Below are 17,941 nucleotides of genomic sequence, written 5' to 3' on the forward strand. Positions count from 1 at the left end.
GCCCAGGAGAACCCGGAAGGACCCCAACAGCAGAAAAAGGTCTGGTATGACAGGAATGCTCAAGCCCGAAAATATGCTGTGGGACAGCAGGTTATGGTGCTCATTCCCGTCAGACACAGAAAGCTGCCAGGCAGCTTGGGAGGGACTTTTCAAAGTAGTAAGGAAGGTCAGTGATGTTATCTACATGATAAACCTGCTAGGCAGAAGGCAGGGGCACAGAGACTGTATCTTGTTAACAGGATGAAGCCTGACCATGATAGGGAGGTCGTGGTGCTGAGTATTTGCAGTGGATGGCAGGAGGAGTCTGAGGAGGATCTGGTGACTGATTTCCTTAGTGAGACTCCGACTGACACATCAGTGAAAGGGGTAGCAGTGTCCCAGCTGCTATCCCCTAATCAGTTTTGAAAAATCCAAGAAGTGTTACAGGAGTTTGGGGTCATGCTGTCTGGGAAACCTGGGTACACCCACCTGGTGCAGCACTGTGTGGATACAGGATCCCAAAAGGCCTATCAAGCATGCCCCTTACAGGGTGCCTGAGTGAGTCAGATTCTGAGGGAAGAGATATGGGAAATGTTGAAACTGGGAGTAATCCAGGAATCCAGCAGTCCCTGGGCCTCCCCAGTGGTGCTGGTACCAAAGAAAGATGGCAGCACCAGGTTCAGTGTGGATTACAGAAAACTAAATAGACCCACAGAGTCAGATGCTTACCCCATGCCTAGGACAGATGAAGCCTTAGAGCAGCTGGGTGCTGCTAAGTATCTGGCCACTATTGATCTGACCAAGGGCTACTGGCAAGGGTCCTTTGGTATGAAAACTGCCTCATAGGTTCATAGGTGTATACTAGGCTAATGGCCCTAGAGCCTTTACAAGCCTAGCCCATAGAAGTGCCCTGGCATCATGCCGCACAATGTTAGTTCCCAGAGACTCTATCAACTAGAGCCACTGGGGTGATCCATGGGGTGAACTTTCTATTTCCCATCCGCTCATCAAGATTCCTCTTGAAGAGGGCCAGTGAGGTGCTCTGCTTGACATGTATGGGAAGTCTATCCAGAGCATGGGCAGTCTCTGGGTTATGAACCTGTCCCTCCAGCATGTTCTGTTGATTATGGTAATGAGGTTGAGGTCTCTGGAACATGTGGTGCAGAGGGATTGGGATTTCTTTAGCTGTAGCATTTCTAACAGCTCTAAGTCAAGTAGAGATCGCCTCTTAGTAGACGATATGAGACAGAGAATAGCTGGAGTTTTTTTGAGTCTGTCCATGTAGGACGTGTTTAAGGCCTAGGATCCTATTCGTGAGGTACTTTTATGGCCTTTCCAGCTCTTACATGTGTCTGGTGAGGTACATGCCAAATGGGGCATTATACTCGATTGGCCTAATGAGGGATGAGTAGAGAGAGATGATGACCTCTTTATTTCTGGATGCAAAACCTTTGGTAATGAAATGTGCCACATAGGACTTTCTGACCACAGTAGCAATGTGGTGGTTGAAGGAGAGGTTGCTGTCAACCTGTGTCCCCAGATGTCTTATAACACATTCAGTGTTCAGTGGGCTCCCATCAATGGATAATTAGTGGAAACTGAGGTTTTCCCAAAGGGGATGACAACGCATTTTTTGGCATTAAGCTTAAGGCCATGGATGTTCTTCATGTTTCACTGTTGCAGTCATTACATTTGGGTTATCTGCTTGCAGGTTGCCCTCAGTCGGCCTGATTAACAATGTCTTGGGTCCTGCATCGGTTGCTGTCCCTTCTTCCATGATGTCAGGTCATCAGGGGTATAAAACATGCAGCCGACGCCATTACATCAGTCTTTCTTGCCGTGCGGTGCCAGAAGGAGAAGCAGTTCGCAATTGCCAGTTGGCCGACTCCTGAAATTTTCGTTTTTGAGTTTCAGAACCGAAGTCTTCAACTAAATCTAAGTACCCCGTTGGGGAAACTTTTTCTTGCTCCTTACCAATGTCAGTAAAAGTTAATAATTGCATTACTTGTGCAAAGCAAATACCTCATAAAGATTTTCATTCGTACTGTATTCCTTGCCAAGGCCCTGACCATGACGTACCTTGCTGTCAGTTTTGTGCTTTATTTAAGCAGCGCACTATCCATTGTCGGTATATTTTTGCCTATAAATATTTTGGTTCTCTGTTTAAATTATCCAGAAATGTCGTTGGTTAGCCATTTGACTACCGGGTTTCTGAAATAAAATGCAAAGATAAAGACAGAGACAGGCCACCGAGGTCCAAAACTGCTGTCGACTCTTCTCCTAAGCCAGTCGCCAATTCACCCGGTACTCAGTGAGGTGCTTTAGCAGCCCCTGATACCCGCTGCTACTGATTCGCAAGCCTCTATTGAGACCCATTCGGAGTCTGGTATACAGCGAGATGCTTCAACTATGGAACCTGTGGATGTCTCTACCTTGGTTGGGTCTGGAGCCGCTGTGCAGGCACCGGCTTCTGAGGGTGTATTCAGGCCTACGGACTTGCATATTAAATCGACGCCTCCTTCATTACTTAGGCCTAAATCTCGATCCATGTCTAAAAAAACGATGCCCAGGCCACATGCTCAGGCCTCTATGCCTAAAAAACAAATGATAAGAATGGCTGAACATCTAATAACTCTAATCAGGGTTAGCCACCCCCCCCTCCCTTCTAAGAGGCCTAGGGCTGAGGTTGATTATGAATCTTCTGATCAGGATTCTGTTTTTTTCTGACTCTTCTGATGATCTGGATTTGTCCTTACCCACTTACGAGGATTCTGATACAGAGGACTCTATTTCCTCTGCTTCCCCTCCTGAGGATTTTTCTTTTGGGGGAACCTTACATACTCTGAGGGAGCATTTCCACTGAGAAAGCCAGGATTTGTCTGATTCAAAAAAGAGGCTTAGGGATTTCCTTCTCCTACCTCAGCATAGGCCTTTAGCTATTCCTCCTGTACTAGACATTGTTGATGCTGCTTTCTCAGAATCTAGTTTTGCTCCTGATTCCCTGCCTCCTGCTCCCAGAAAACCTGATAGATACTACAGGGTCCCTGAGCCCCACAAGTTCCTTTTCAAAAATCCTGTTGCAGATCCAGAGACTATTTCACAGGGGTCCAAGGGCATTAAGGCTTCTACTGCTAAAAATCCTACCCCTTCTGATAGAGACTCCAGGGCACTGGATAGATGGGGTAAGAATGTTTACACTTCTTCAGCCTTGGCCAATAGGGCTTTAAACTGCCAGTTTCATATGTTAAAATATCAGCAACATGTTATTGGACTGCTTAAACAGAAAATGATGTTGATTCCTGACTGTGTGGAAAATAAAGAATTACAGGATTTAATGCATTCTGCTGAACAAGTTGGAAAACATACTTTGCAATGTGATTTTGATTCATTAGAGGCCTCTTGCAGGGCTGCTGGTACTGGGTCGGTGCTCAGAAGGCATGCTTGGCTTAAGGCGCAATCTTTGCCTGATCATGTTAAAGCTAAATTGTTGGATACTCCTTTAAATCAGGACCGCCTGTTTGGCAACAAGGCTGAGGAAGTTCTTAAAAAGATGGAAGATAAAGCTAAATCTATGCAAACTGTTAAAAGATTTTTTACAAGTTCAGCCTCCTAGCTTTAGTAGGCACTGGCCCTCTAAGAATTGGTCCTTTCCAGCTCCTTCTAGGTCTTCTCAAGCCAAAGCCAGACACAGCAAAAACCCCAGATTTCAGTCTCAGGGGACTCACAAAACTAAGCAGTGGAGGGCCACCACTTATAGGTCTGGGAATAATAAGACTCCACCCTATGGTAAACTGTCTCAGTTACTTCCTTTTAAAATTTCCAAGCACTTATCAACTGACTGCCCCTTTGGGGGGAAAGATTGCTCTTCATGAAAAGAATTGGGAACTCATTACCCAGGACAAATGGGTTTTAAATATAGTGTCCCAGGGATACAGATTTCACTTCCACACGTTGCCAACACCAAGTGGGTGGCCGGACCTACCCCCAAATCAGTGGGCAGAGTCCCAAAAACACGTTCTTTCTCTCTTAAGCATGGGGTCTATTCAACTGATATCAGAAGAGGAAAAGGGACAAGATTTCTACTCGAGACTTTTCCTGGTATCCAGAAAAGAAAATTTATGGCATCGTATCCTGGACCTGTCTACTCTAAACACCTTTTTGGAGATTCCAAAATTCAAGATGCTGACTCTTCACCAATTACTTCCTATGCTAAGCAAAGATGCCTGGTTGGCAACACTAGATTTAAAAGAAGCATACCTGCACATCCCAATCAGGGAATCTTGCAGAAGATACCTACGCTTCAAAGCAGGCTACACACACTATCAGTTCTCTGCACTGCCCTTTGGCTTATCTAGTGTGCCCAGGGTATTCACAAAGTGCCTAGCTCCAGTTATTGCATTTTGCAGATAAAGAAATATTAAAATATACCCATACCTGGACGATTGTCTAATTCAGGCAGAAAGCCAGAACATACTTTTGAATCATCTGGCCTTTGTAAGGGTTCTAACTTGTCTGGGGGACACCATAAATAAAAAGAAATCACACCTGGTACCCTGTCAACAAATTATATTCCTGGGAGCAAGCTTGAATACAACTTCCCAGATGGCTTACCTCATGCCAGAAAAGCAAATTCATTTGACAACCTACTTCAAACAAGTGGCCACAAAAACCCTGCTATCTGCAAGACAAACACCGCAAGCCTTGGGGTTCATGGCCTCCTGCATTCTTCTAATTCCATATGCAAGACTGCATATGAGGAAACTACAGTGGTATCTAAAAAGTCTATGGTGTCAACATTCTCAAGACCTAGAAACAATGATTCCTATCATACCTTGCCTACGCCTAGAGTTCCTTTGGTAGGCAGAGGCCTGCCACCAAAACAAGGGACTACTTTCACACCACCCCCTGCTGCCCAAACCCTAACAACAGATGCATCGGACTATGCATGGGGGGCTCACCTGGCAGGGAAGTGCATTCAGGGCAAATGGAACCAAAGTCAAATGCACCTGCATATCAATCAAAAAGAAATGTTAGCTGTACAGAATGCTCTGACAGCCTTCAAGGACCACATTCTTCCAGGACAACTAATGGTAAAGATGAACAACACCACTGTTATGTGGTACATAAGCAGGGGGGTAAACATTCCTACCTCCTCTGCAGAATAGCCATGGCATTGTGGAACACAACCTTGAGCTACCAAGTGCACCTACAAGCTCAATTACTGCCAGGAAAATCGAATACACTGGCAGACGGACTAAGCAGAAACCTCATGGACCCACACGAGTGGAAAATGGAACCAAGGATTTTCAACATGTTGACAAGCAAATGGGGAGCCCAGATATAGACCTGTTTGCCTCTCCCCAGAACTACCAATTGGACAACTTTTGCACAAGTTTTCCCCACAAACAAGCCTGAAAAGTCGATGCTCTGTCCTTCAGCTGGAAAAAAACATCAGTCTACCCCCCCCCCCCCCGCCGCCTCTGCTCTCCAAAGTACTACTAAGAATCAAACAGGACAAACCAAGGATGATTTTGATTGCTCCAGACTGGCCACGCCAACACTGGTACCCCCTCCTGCGCAGTGTGTCACGGTTATCTCCATGGTACCTGCCTCAGACTCATTCCCTGCTGTCTCAGCAGGAGAACCAGATTCTGCACCCTCAGCTTTCAACACTGAACCTTGCAGCCTGGCTAATTACTTAATCTCTCCTTTGCCATCCCTCAGCAAACCTGTGATGGATACCATCTTAGAGGCAAGGAGGCCTAGTACTAGAAAATCTTATGCTGAAAAAATGGAAAATATTCTGTGCCTGGAACCAATCTCAAGAGATGAGCACAGCAGCGGCCAATTTACCTCAGATTTTACAATAGTTAACTGAGATTCTTCACAAGGGCCTGTCTTTTTCCTCCATTAAAATTCACTCCTCAGCCATTTCAGCTCATTATAGAACCTCCCCTCTTCTCTCATCCACTGCTCAAGCAGTTCCTCAGAGGGGCCAAAAATTTGAGACCACCCAGGAGAGCTCCAACCCCAGCCTGGGACCTTAACTTTGTCTTGGAGAAACTCACTCTACCTCCTTTCATGCCAGCTGCTACTGCAGACTTAAAATTTCTTTCTTAGAAAACAGCTTTGCTTTTAGCAATCACTTCAGCTACAAGGGTATCTGAATTACAGGCCCTTATGCCAGTGGAACCTTTCATCATCTTTCATGCGGACAGGGTGTCCTTCAGAACCAATCCATCCTTCATGCCCAAGGTGGTATCCAGTGTGGCTCTTAATCAGTCCATTCATTTGCCAACCTTATTTCCCAATCCACAGAATAAAGGGGAACGGATACTGCATTCCTTAGATGTGCACAGACAACTTAGATTCTACTTGGACAGGACTAAACCTCAAAGGAAATCTGAACAACTGCTGGTAGCATTTGCTGCAGGGGCGGGGGGGGGAGGCTATTTCAAAGCAAACCATTTCTAAATTGATAAGCCATTGCATTCATTTTTGCTATAAGCACCATGGAAAACCTATCCCCCAGGGGATCAGACCTCACTCCACCAGGGCTGCATCTACCTCTACAGCCTTTCTCAGAGGCGTCCCTACCAGGGACATCCTAGAAGCTGCTACCTGGAGTTCTGTACATACTTTCACCAAGCATTATCATTTGCCAATTTTCTCTAAATCCAGAGCTGGCTTTGCCACTGCAGTCTTGCAGGGCCTTATAGCTGGCCCTAATGCTATCTAAACTCCTCCTCCCAACCATAGCTTTGGGAATCTACCCAAATGTAATGACTGCAACAGTGAAACACGAAGAACATAGTACAGTTGTGTACACTTACCATAAATGTAGATGTTAGAGTGTATTCACTGTTGTAGTCTTGGCTACCCTCCCTCCAGCCCCCTAACTTCTTTTGCCTATACCTGTACTTTCCTTTACTATGCTTAAAAGCCTTTTTGGTGTATTTGCTTTTTTGTTGAAGGTATATGTTTGTGCATTTATGTTTAATTGCTTCCCATTAGGGGGCACCTGACATCTGGGGCAAAAAAAACTGATGTAATGGTGTTGGCTGCATGTTTTACACCCCTGACGTCATGGAAGAAGGGACAGCAACCGACGCAGGACCCAAGACTTTGTTAATCAAGCCAACTGAGGGCAACCTGCAAGCAGATAACCCAAATGTAATGACTGCAACAGTGAATACACTCGAACATCTACATTTATGGTAAGTGTACACAACTGTACTTTTCAACACCAGTGATTGGTCTCAGTGAGGCATTTCTGTAGAATGTCTACATCACTCTGGGAGTTGTTAATAATGGCTCCCAGCTTGCAGTCGTCTGCAAACTTGGTCAGCCAGAGTCCCTCCAAGTTGGCCTGGACTTCTGAGAAGTAGATGCCAAACAGGAGAGGACCCAGGACCAATCCCTGTGGGACTCCACTTATGACTGGTCGGCAGTCTGATTTGGAGCCCGCTACTTTCACACTTTGGGTTGTATCTGTGAGCCAATTTGTAACCCCCCTACTGATAAATGAGTTGATGCCTAGTTTGGTGAGTTTATCAATAATTCCTGAGTGGGGAATTGTATCAAAGGCCTTATCCAGATCAAGGTAGGCTGTATGAACTGCCTTGCCATCATCCACAGCTCTGGTGACTGACTCAAAGAAGTCAACCAGGTTGAGCAGGCATGATCTACCTTTCACAAAACCAAATTGCGTGGAATCTAGAGTTTGGAGATTCCCTATATCCTTGTTAATTAGGTCCATGATGATGCGCTCCATAGTCTTGCATATCAGACTTGTTAGGCTAATGGAACGAAAATTCCTAGGGTCTGTAATCGCTCCCCCTTTATGAAGAGGGATGACTGTAGCAGTGCGCCATTCAGTAGGGACAAAGACTGAGGTGAGGCTGTAATTGAACAGGCCACACAGATGTGGTGCCAGTTCACTTTGTAGTTCTTGTAGAACACATCCAGGGCTATTGTTGGGTCCCATGGAAGCTGTATTCTTGGCCTTGAACAATGCAACTTTAACTTGTGCTGTAGTAATTCTGGGTGCCTGGCATTCCTCTGGTATTGTGATTGGTCCTTTTGGGGGGGGGGGTAAAGTTGGCATTGAATCTGTCAGCCAGTATGTTAGCAATATCTATTGGCTCAGTATAGGAGGTACAATTGTGCAGTAACTCAGAGCAAACCTGGGTATTGCAGTAGAGATTCTTGATATAACTATAGAAGGCTTTGTGGTTGTTTTTAGTGTCTGCCCAAATTCTGCCTTCATAGCTGGCTTTAGAGTTTTTGATGAGGGATCTCAACTTTTTGTTAAGGCTGATAAGGGAGTTTTTCCAGTCTTGGGACTTCACCAAGGGGGCTCTCCTGCTGCTGCTAGGGTATGATCTACCAGCCTCAGAAACCTTCCAGAGGCTAATAGATCATATCCTAGCAGGAGATTATTCCCTTGCTTACCTGAATGATATTGCTATCTACAGCCATTCCTGGAAAGAAAACCTTCAGCATATCAGGGAGGTCCTGGGCAGACTGCACAGGGCATCATTGACCATTAAGCCCAGTAAGTGTCATGTGGGTACAGCAGAGGTTTCCTACCTGGGACATAGAGTGTGGAGTATTAAGATCAGGCCAGAATGGAAGCTATTCATGTCTGGCCTGCCCCTGTTGCCAAAACCAAGTGAGGGCGTTCTTGGGGACAGCGGGGTACTATAGAAAGTTAATTACCAATTACAATACAGTAGCAGTCTGTGAAAAACAGGACTAGGGATCCTACTGTATTGTCCTTAGGGGTGAAGTAATTGCGGCCCTAGAAAGGTGGAAGTTTTTGAAATGTTTTTATAGCTTCCAGATGCTATAACACATCTTAGCAAAGCTCTAAGTCTGTATGATGACACACACGTGCTAGATTCTGGTTAATTTTTTAGTAAAAGGAGTAGTGTGGGAACCAGAATCAGATGCCTAGATGTATGTAATGCCGTTCTGTAATCCAGCACTGAAATAATGTTTTAATACTAGCTGGATGAGACAGAAGTCTCAGGGCAGTCTGTTTTTGAAACATGAGAAAGAAGGATCACTCACTCACTTCATTTTGCCTTGCTCTAGTAAGAGACCTAGTGGACGGTAGTTCTTTAGATCAGTGAGGAAAATATAGTGAGATTAGTTAAATATTGTTTTTCTGTATCTATGTGAATCTTTCCATCTGTGTTTTTAATATTTCTTTTGAATGAAACTGTGGTGTTTATTGTAAACAGATATTTCGTATTTTCATGTTAGTTTAGTATTTATTTATTAATTGTATTTAAACTTTTCCTTATGGCTGGTCTTTTAGAGGATATTTTAACCTTTGAGAGTACTTGTATTTATTTGATGACACTGTGGCTATTCCTGAAAGCTTTGCTGCATTGGTCAAGCACTACCATTTGTAGTAATATTAATTTTACTCATTATAATTGCATGGGGCGGCCGCGGTGGTGCAGTGGTTAATGTTGCCGCCTCACAGCAAAAGGTTCTGCGGTTTGATCCTCAGCTTGGAGTCTGCATGTCCTCCCTGTGGTCGCATGAGATTCCTCTGGGTGCTCCGGTTTCCTCCCACATCCCAAAGACATGCTGTAGGTGGACTGGGCACTCTAAATTGGCCCTAGACATGTGTGTGTGTGTGTGTGTGTGTGTCTTCCATAGAAGGTTGGGCGCCGGGCTGGTAACTCAACACCGTAGAACTCCACTGCCAATTATGAGTGGACAAGTGATCCACTGTGGAGACCCTTAACTGGGAAAAAGCCGAAAGAAGAAGAATTGTGTACCCTTGTAAGGCCCTTAGAGTAGCCGGCTTTGGAGTGTTCTGGTGCAGTATCTACCTTAGTCTGGGCAGAGGGGGCTTAGCTGGTAAATGCATGCCAGCCTTCCCCAGGTGTGTGTGTGTGTCTGTGAAAATCAAATCTCAAAGCGTGTGCGTCAGCTACTTGGAGCAGGAACACAGTGCACTGGTTTCACAGAGAGGGTGGTGGAGGACTTGGCTTGAAACACTCTGCTGAGGTCTCAAATCTATAGCTGTGGTCCATGTTTAGTTGTATTTGGGGCCTAGTGAGAGAGGGAAACCCAGCTCCAGGAAAGGAGTGTGCTTCCTATGTGCTCTTAAGGGAAATTGTGCTTGGGACAGAGCTGCATCTGAAAATACTGTCTGCATCTATTTTTGTTCCAAGTGAACATCCCTTACTGGTGAGGATTGAGGCTTCTTGATTATTCGCCCAGAAGAAGGATGTCACAAACAGCATGGTTTCTCTAATTCCAATGATGGCTAGACAGCCCAAGTTTTCTTCAGTTGTTCATAGGTGTGTACTAGGCTATAATGGCCCTGGAGCCTTTACAAGCCTAGCCCAAACAAAATTGACCAGACACCGTGCCACCCAATGTTAGTTCACAGTGCCCATATATTCTAACTTCTTCCTAGCAACCTTCTTCACATAAGATTTACAAAAGTAAATGGAAAAGATTATCCATCTGGACAGTTGAGACCAGTCTTGATCCTTTTTCAGTCCTCCTCATGGTGATCCTGTAATTCTTGGCAGACCTTTTTTCAGAATGGAGCTAGCTATTCTACTGTCAAAGTAAAATTAGTGGCCATATCTTTTCACATTGTGAGAATCACACATCCATCACACCCTTGAGACCGTCTGAAGCCTTTCTTAGAGAAGTCTTTCTGTTATGACCTCCACTAACAGACCTAGTTCCTCCTTGGGATATTACTATTCTACAGCAAGCCCTAACTAGTCCACTCTTTGAATCGGTTGCCAAGGCTGAGTTGAAATTCTTGTTATGGAAAATTCTCTTCATAATTGCTGTTTCTTCTGCAAGAAGGTTTTCTCAGCTGCATGCCTTGTCTGCTAAACCCTGTACCTGCTTTTTTAGAAAGAGAAGAGAGTCTGAGAGCTAATCCTTCTTTTCTTCCAAAGTTGACTTCTGAATCCTCTGTTAACTAATCCATTAATCTCCCAGTGTTTTCCCCAAATTTTCAAACAAAGCTGAATACACATGCTTACTAGATGTTCAGCATCAGTTAAGGTTCTGTTTACATCAGACAAAAGCTTTCAGGAAAATGATTAGTTGTTTTTCTGCTACTCTCTTGTCAAAAAGGGAAAAGGAGTATCCAAGGTGACACCTGTCCCATTGGTTGTATGAGTGAATCTACTTTGTTGACAAGTAGATGGGGCTGTATCCATACCTGTTCGCCAAAAACTCACTTCAACAGCATTCTTTTCCAGAGTACTTCATGATGACATTTGTGCAGCTGCCACTTGGTTCAAGGTCCATTAAACTTACAATCCAGATCACGAGCCTCTTTTGGTTCAGCTGTACACCAGAACATCCTTCCATAAAACCCAACTGTTACTGTAGCTGGGGTGTCTGTCCCATACATTGAGGAACAGCCAGAAAAGACATCAGATATGAACGTTATGTACTCATCATGATAGATCTGTGTAGTCTTTCTTTCCTCCTTTATCTCCCCACCCATCTTTCCCCTACCATTTGTATGACAGCATTTGATCTTGTGGCCCTTTTGTTTTTTTCCTCTGACTGTGACCTAGCCTTAACTTCTTTAGGTTACTTATCAGGACCTTTTTTTTTTTTTTTCTCTACCTTTGTATTTCCTTACTCCTTCCTTTTTCGGGGGGCAAACGCATTCTGAGGTATTTCACATAACTCTAAGGATTATGTTTAAGGGGAGGAGCCTGAACACCAGATCCAGAAGCTTGAAAGTGGTCGAAGTCAGATTCAAGACCCATACAGTGAGGGAAGACAGAGACAACACAGATCTATCATTATGGTGAGTACATAACTTTCAGTTCTGTACCACTAGAGGTACCCGGGTTATGACTGAAAAGGAATAATGAAACAGTTCATCAAACTGGTCATCAAATGAAAATAAATCTAGAGGATTATGATGTGTGAGCCGATCATAACCCACTTATGAGTTCTAGACATGGATGCCAAGTAATTCATCCCTCAAGTGAAACCCCAACCCTAACCCTACACCTCAAGGTTATTAAAACCTTCCCATAACACTGTCACTACACCAGACAGACTCAGAACACAACCATTCACAAACACAAGCAACACTACTTCTGTCCCCTAACTTAGCCCCTACCCTTACCCTAAAGTATACAAGCTTGGACACAAACCCACAGCAACCATCTTTCAGTCACCCCTGACTATAACCTTAACTTACACACACACACACACACACACACACACACACACACACACACACACACACAGACACACACACACACACACACACACACACACACAGACACACACACACACACAGACACACACACACACAGACACACACACACAGACACACACACACAGACACACACACACACACACACACACAGACACAGACACACACACACAGACACACACACACAGACACAGACACACACACACAGACACACAGACACACACACACACAGACACACACACACACAGACACACACACACACACACACACACACACACACACACACACACACACACACACACACACACACACACATACAGACACACACACACACACACACACACACACACACACACACACACACAGTCTCTGCTCCCCAACCCCACTTATCTGCATAACATTCCATACAGTTGACATATCCACCGTTTAACCATCTACACCTTTAACATATCTGATGTTTGGCCATCTTCACCATCAACATAAAATCACCCCCCCCCCCCCCTGCGTTTGTCAAACAAACGTATTGTTCGGTCAAACACAGGAGAACCATAGATAGATATGTGTGTATGTATATATGTGTGTGTATATATATATATATATATATATATATATATATATATATATATATATATATATATACACACATACATACATATATACACACACACACGCATACATGTAGAGAGAGTGTTACAGATGGATATATATATGTATATGCGAGTTAAGTACTGCATCATGTTATGCCTTGGTTGTACTCTCTCTTAATTGGATGTTGATATACTGCTTGGGATTATGACTATATAGTTTCCTTTTGCAAGTGTTCTCTTTATACAGGTTAATACAGTTGTCTATGATGCTTGCTGTAGCAATAGACATTCACGAACAAGACAGTTGCAATAGCATACATAGCCTGTCATTTCTGTAAAGTGTTCTTTACCTCTGGTCCACTCAGTTATGCATAATGCATCCCAGTTCTATGGTGCAAGAGGATAAAGCCCTAACTATGACCCAGACAATCCAAGTTCAAGTAGTAGCTCGGGCGCAGAAGGAGATAACTGGGTGTCAGTGGGAATGAACAGCTGATGCCACCTCTTTTATCAGGGAGGGCAGGGGGATGTTGGTTTCAGTCACCAGTTGAGTGAACATCCAGCAAACAGAACACTTCCTGACAATGGTGAAGCATAGACCAAGGGCCTTGTGTTTGTTCTACCAAGCCAGAGACAGTAGCCCTCAGTAATCATGTGAGTAGGAACATGCAGTCACAAAGCTAGGACATAGTCACAACAGCATTATTCTTTGGTATCAAGGGAGGGTTTAGGGCTTCTAGCAACATCTCTGTAGTTTGCATCATTGGGTAAACATGAGGATACAAAACACTTCAGCCCTCTGCTGGAAACTCCTCCGTGCTGGTGAACAAGTGAACTCAAATATAGTTGGGAAGCTTCTAATGGTAGTGTTCATTTATTCAGCCCTCTGGTTGGAAACTCCTCAGTGCTTGTGAACACATCTACTCAAATGTAGTTGGGAAGCTTCTAATGGTAGTGTATATTTATTTTGATTGATAATTCATTACTTTTAAATGTCTCCTATTGGAATAACTGAAGGCAAGAAGAATGTCTGCATTTTGTACTACTACAACAAATTATAGCTGTGTCATTATTTAATATATACAATTAGTGCAGTGCATTTCATTTCGGACAACAGGATTGAAGAAAAGTAAATAGCCTGTTTGTTCCTGTGTTATGTAGAGTAAGCATTGTTATTCTCTACAGGTTGCAGCCCTCTCTGAGTTTCATTTCCTGGAATCAGGAAGGTTGGAAGACTGCTCTTTGCTCAGTACCTCCAGTTGGACATTCCCATTCCTTGTTAGCAGTTGCTAATAACACGTGTGTAAAACCAACTTTCATAGAACTCAAAGACAGATTTGTGAAGCTCTACAGGAAAAAGGTAAAGGCAACTGCTTTGTAAGCTGAAATGTTCCAAAAATTATCTTCCTGCATCTGTATATTTGAGTAGTGGTATTTTTATGCTTAAAAGTTGTCATTAATTAATGGGCAGTGGGATTCATAGCTGTCAACCAGTCAGGGACAAGTCTCAACAGAATCAGGGACAAATCCAGAAAAAGATCAGGGACACTTAAAATATTAGTTCTGTTAATTTGAGGCATTAACAGAATTAGAGAATATGAATTAATACACATTTCCTGAAGTAAAATAAGCATTCAGCTCTTAATTATTGTCATTATTTATTAAGTAAAATTCACCACATTTTGTCCAAAAGGCAACAGTGTTAAGAGGGATTAAGAGGGGCATAGCTAAAATTTGAGTCAAAATCAGGGACAGTTGAGAGGTAGATAGACATGATCCACCATGTGTAATGGACATGTGATGTTTTCTAGAATATGTAATTTCAATTTATGTAATCCACAGCTAGAATTGTAGTATTGATCCAGTATTGTCTATTTTTGTCCGAATTAACATCTGCAATGTCAGATCCGATTGGATCCAACCTCAACCCCGAATATGAAGCTTCCTCAGTTCCAAGGCTCTGACTCCTCCCCTGCCCTTAATTCCCTGCATTGCACTCCAGTACCTCAGATTTTGTTTGCTGCCTGAAGTTTCCAGATGTTCTGTAGGGCTCGTATCCTTTACTATTTGAAAGACTTGGGAAGATAGGAAATTTACCCCGGGGATCATGTCAGTCACCCTGCTAGACAGGGGTCCAGGGAAGTAAATATTGTGCGAAGAAATAGCCAGGGAATTGTTATGGCTAGGCTTGTATAGGCCCTAGGGCCGATAGCCTAGTACCTTTGCTCCTCATCTACCAGGAGATTCACCCCCTTTCAGCTTTAGTCCTATCTTTATAGTACTAGCAAAGTGGTGTGTTAATAATAGTTTAGGATTATTATTAGATTAGAGTGGTCTCTCTCTGAATAGCCTTTCCTTTCTATGATTATTAATGTCTATAGAGCTTAGAATTTAGCATATCGTTCTCTTTGATAACCTATTATAATATTTTTGCCTCGTGTTTTCTGTGTCTAACCTCCAGGTTTCATTATGGGTGAATCTCAAGCCTTTAAGAAATGTTTGGAATGTGGGCACAAATTGCCTCCTCAAGATCCTCACACTTTCTGTTTATTGCCTGGGCACTGCCATTTGAGCACACAATGCACTTCATGTGCCTACTTTAGTGCTATAGCTTTACAACTTGCAATGACAAACTGATGGTGAAGGAACTTCTCCCTCCACAGACAGAAACTACTACTTCTGTATCTTCCTCTTCTACCCTCCTTGCTAAGAGACAAGCTGGGGCTTGTTCTTCAAACAAGGCACCAGAAGAAAGGATAAGGATAAAGAAACGGCTAAACTTAAAGAAAAGGAAAAAAGACAAGTCTCCTTCTGTTTCTAAACAATCCTCAGATCTGTCAGTTCCAGTTGGACTTGCACCAAAATCTGTGAGGAGATTGGAACTGACAGCCTCTCATCCCTGACCTTCCTCACCTTGACCTAGTTTTCCCCAGAACTGTTGAGGCCCAGATTGCACTCAGTTGCTTCGCCTACCCGATCATCTTGGAGCATGACAGAGTACGACATCGATAGGATGATGAGAAAGTTTCTGAGGAGACAGATTCAGCTTGGTGTTTTGTTGGTACCATCCCCAGGGAACATACTGACAACTGGTCATCCTGTCCCTCCATTTCTTTCACCTGTTACAGTCAATCCTCTGTCTTCAACAATCCTGGATCTAACCCATCCCTAAGTGCTTCCTTTGCCACCAAGAGTTCCTTAAACTTCAACAGCTTCCCTATCCTCTGATGCCCACAAATCCAAAGGGGACTCGGAGCCACAGTGTAGGTGCTGACCTCTGGTGGGGGTTCGACCCCAAGATTTTTAGAACTCTCTCTTCCCTTAGGAACCTCAGCACTGGACAGCTAGGATCCAAGGTGTAGTTCAGGGCCGTGATGCCAATACTCAGGGTTTCTCTCTTTTTTGGATCCAGAGGGATCTTTGGCTCCAGTGGCATCTTCGGCTTTCGAGGTAGTCAAAAGTGTTTAGGGCTTATCCAAACAGAAGTCACCTTCTTAGAACTTGGTTCCACCCAACCCCGACTGGATCTTATGACTCAATTTTACACTCATCCTTCCAGACAGGGACATTCAGCACCACAGGTTTCTGGAACTACTTGATATGTCAGCTCCCAGTCTTGATTGTGAAGCTTCTGTCTCCTCAACAAAATCAGTTCACAACAAACAGATGTGCAAGTGAAAGCACATAGACTCCTCTCCAGAGTCTTTCACAGAAGATGCAGATTTGTATGAAGGAGAGGGTTCACACAGTTCTCCCTCAGAGGACATCACTTTTGGTGAGATTCTTGAAATTATCTGAGGAAATTCCTCTGTCCATCCCCCTAACAGGGAGTCTAGGGCATTGGACAGATTTTGGAAATGGACATTCTCATTAGTGACCTTTGCTGACAGGTCACTGAACTATTTTGCTCATGTTATCAGATTTCAGATGGAAATCATGCAACTCATATTTATTGTAGCTGATGGCTTGGCCAGAGAGATGAGCACAGGTCTTACAGTTAGACAAAATGATGCGTCTTTGTGATTTTCGGGAAGGCTTTAAGATGTCCTTTATCAATGCTCTTTATGATGGCTCTGCACTTTTTGGACACAGAGTTAAAGATACATTGACCAGGAGTCAACATGATGGTAAGATTCTCTCTGCAGTAGGCATTCATCTTTCCACCCCACAAAGGTCCTATTCCAGAAACCAGAGGGCAGGAAGAAAGATGTTTTACAAGTCACAGAGCTCTTACCAGGATTCCCCTGGCAATAGATCTCCACATGGGAGAGGTGGAGGTAATGTCCCTGAAGGTTTGCCCAACTAATGCACTTTGAAGACATTCGAGGAGGCTTATCCTGACGCCCCCAGCATGATTAAAATTAACAAGAAACAAGTGGGTGCAAAACATAATTTTTAGAGGCTATTCCATTCCCATTTTCTTGTCCTCCTATAAAGAAAAATGTGATTCCCAGCATTTCTCCCAGTCAGTAGGAACCAACAGCACTGGAAATTTCAAAGCTGCTAGAAAGAGTCATCCAACCAGTCCCCAAAGTCTAACTAGGATCTGGAGTCTACTCAAGTTTCATTTTAGTTCCAAAGAAAATGGGGGACCTAAGACCAGCCTTGGATCTCTGTTATCTCAACCAGTTTGCAAAACGGACAAAATTCTGGATGACCCCAGTTCAGTGTATAGTACCTCTTCTGAGGAAAGACCATTGGATGTGCTCAATAGATCTGCAGGATGCCTACTGTCATGAGAAGATAGAGAAGTAGTCTAGGAAATTTCTGCATTTTTGGCTGTGAGGAAGTCATTTTCAGTTCAGAGCCTTGCTGTTCAGCCTCACTGCATCCCCCGGGGTGTCCACTAAGATAATGGCAGGTGTGGCAGTGTACTTGAGTATGCTAGGGACCCGTGTCTTCCTTTACCTAGAAAATTGGCTAACTGCTACATCTAGGCATCTTCTGGTTCATCACCTGGACTACTTCCTCCAATGCGTAGTGGATCTACACATATCAGTGAATTTTAACAAGTGTCCATTATCTCCAACAAAACAGATAGTTTATCAGATATTGATACCATTCTTCAAATTGTCACTCATCCACAACACAGAGTTGTCTTCCTGTGTCATATGGCCTCACAGGTGATGCATCATCC

The 17,941-nt window shown here is 43.8% G+C and overlaps 1 protein-coding gene across 1 annotated transcript in view; it reads left to right on the forward strand.

The window, feature by feature from the left end:
* Window positions 1-17,941, forward strand: part of TUBE1 (tubulin epsilon 1) — a 623,636-nt gene that overhangs the window by 547,431 nt on the left and 58,264 nt on the right. The window contains exon 11 of the mRNA XM_044061905.1: window positions 13,990-14,164. Coding sequence (XP_043917840.1) covers window positions 13,990-14,164 — 175 coding nt within the window. The remainder of the gene's footprint in view (window positions 1-13,989; window positions 14,165-17,941) is intronic.

Source organism: Protopterus annectens, chromosome 2.part0, assembly GCF_019279795.1.
Source record: "Protopterus annectens isolate FY-2018-M chromosome 2.part0, PAN1.0, whole genome shotgun sequence".
In the NCBI taxonomy this organism is placed as follows: Eukaryota; Metazoa; Chordata; order Ceratodontiformes; family Protopteridae; genus Protopterus; species Protopterus annectens.